The sequence below is a fragment of the Penaeus vannamei genome, chromosome 25 (genome assembly GCF_042767895.1).
Source record: "Penaeus vannamei isolate JL-2024 chromosome 25, ASM4276789v1, whole genome shotgun sequence".
Classification (NCBI taxonomy): Eukaryota; Metazoa; Arthropoda; class Malacostraca; order Decapoda; family Penaeidae; genus Penaeus; species Penaeus vannamei.
Window position 1 is genome coordinate 11,434,953 of NC_091573.1, and position 1,443 is coordinate 11,436,395.

The 1,443-nt window shown below is 30.8% G+C and overlaps 1 protein-coding gene across 4 annotated transcripts in view; it reads right to left on the reverse strand.

Annotated features, from left to right (window-relative positions):
* Positions 1-242: 242 nt before the first annotated feature.
* Positions 243-1,443, reverse strand: part of LOC113829993 (uncharacterized) — a 7,078-nt gene continuing 5,877 nt past the window's right edge. For all 4 annotated transcript variants that reach the window (XM_070139136.1, XM_027383161.2, XM_070139137.1 and 1 more), the window contains exon 5: positions 243-1,170. In XM_070139136.1, the coding sequence (XP_069995237.1) occupies positions 1,048-1,170 (123 nt within the window). In that variant the 3' untranslated portion in view covers positions 243-1,047. The remainder of the gene's footprint in view (positions 1,171-1,443) is intronic.

Sequence of the window (1,443 nt, forward strand, 5' to 3'; positions counted from 1 at the left end):
CACTACCTCTGAACTGACTATTTTCTGTTTTTCACTGTTGGAAAATCTTAGAGCACTGAAACAGAATCTTTCTTATGATAGTCAATTATGGAACTCATAATGAACCCATATACACACACACACACACACACACACACACATATACACACACACACACACACACACACACACACATGCACATATATATATATATGCCAAGTCTTACTAACAATAGGTGAATATGGAGCAATGAAGAACACAAAGCCAAGAGATGTAATTCTATTTTACATAATTGGGTTTAACTGGTATGATATTTACAATGCTTTAAGATAATTTACAGCTGTAAAAAAAGTAATAATAAGACAAAGGGCAATTTGGCAGTTGTAATTGATGAAGATCTGATTTCTTTTCTGGCAGTTTACACAATTATCCTGTACTTATATATATATTTTTTTTACTAGAGAAAATGAATAACACCTATGACATACTCCAAACACATAGAAATGCATGAATAGTAAAATCACCCTTTTATACAGTTTTAAAATCCCTTTTTCATATTTTACATCCAAAATTAACCTTATACACTTTTGCCATTTTTTCACCTGGAAATTTATACTGAGGTGGAATCATGGTGGAAAAAAAAAGAAAAAGAAAGAAAGAAACAAAGAAAGAGAGAGAGAGAGAAAAAAAAATATATATACTATTTTCAATTTTTAAAGCATATTCAACAATTACAGCGTATAAAACATTTGCTATAAGTATAAAAATAAAGAATATACATCTACACATTTATTAAGGGTGTCTTTAAATTGGCCTCTGAGACGGATCTTTAAGATCACATATATTGTGCTTCTTCATTTTGATTCTTTCTTAAAACACAGAGCTGTTTTATACAAATTGATAAAAATCCTGGTGGCTTTCACTGGAGAGAGGAATAAAAATAATAAATAATATAACAGAAAAAAGCTCTGTTTGACAATTATAATTACAATAAAAAATCTAAAAATAGTGACAATAAAACATTCTTGAAGTGGCACTGACTTCTGCATAAAGAGGAACACTTGGGCTTCAGTTAGACAGAATATCCCGAACAATACTATTGCGTTGTCGTTTCAAGCCACAGGACTCTAATGCACGAAGGATACCTGGAACGGGGTCTACGTCTATGTTTCTGTTGTACTCCTCCAGTAGCTGAAAAAATATTGAGTCATATGAGTGGTGGTGACAGTAATGTTGTCTAACTGTTGAAATTAGTGTTGATAAATTCATTTTTCATATCTACAAATAGCGACAAATTTACATCCAAGTGTGTAGACATAAAAGATGGAGAAAATGATATTGGTAAAAGGTTTCACTAACTGGATAAGATATAAATAATACAAATAGGATGAAAATAAAAAAAAAACAAAAAAAACAATGCAGAACAGTAATAAGTAGCACCAAGGAAGCAAGAAAAGGAAAGAA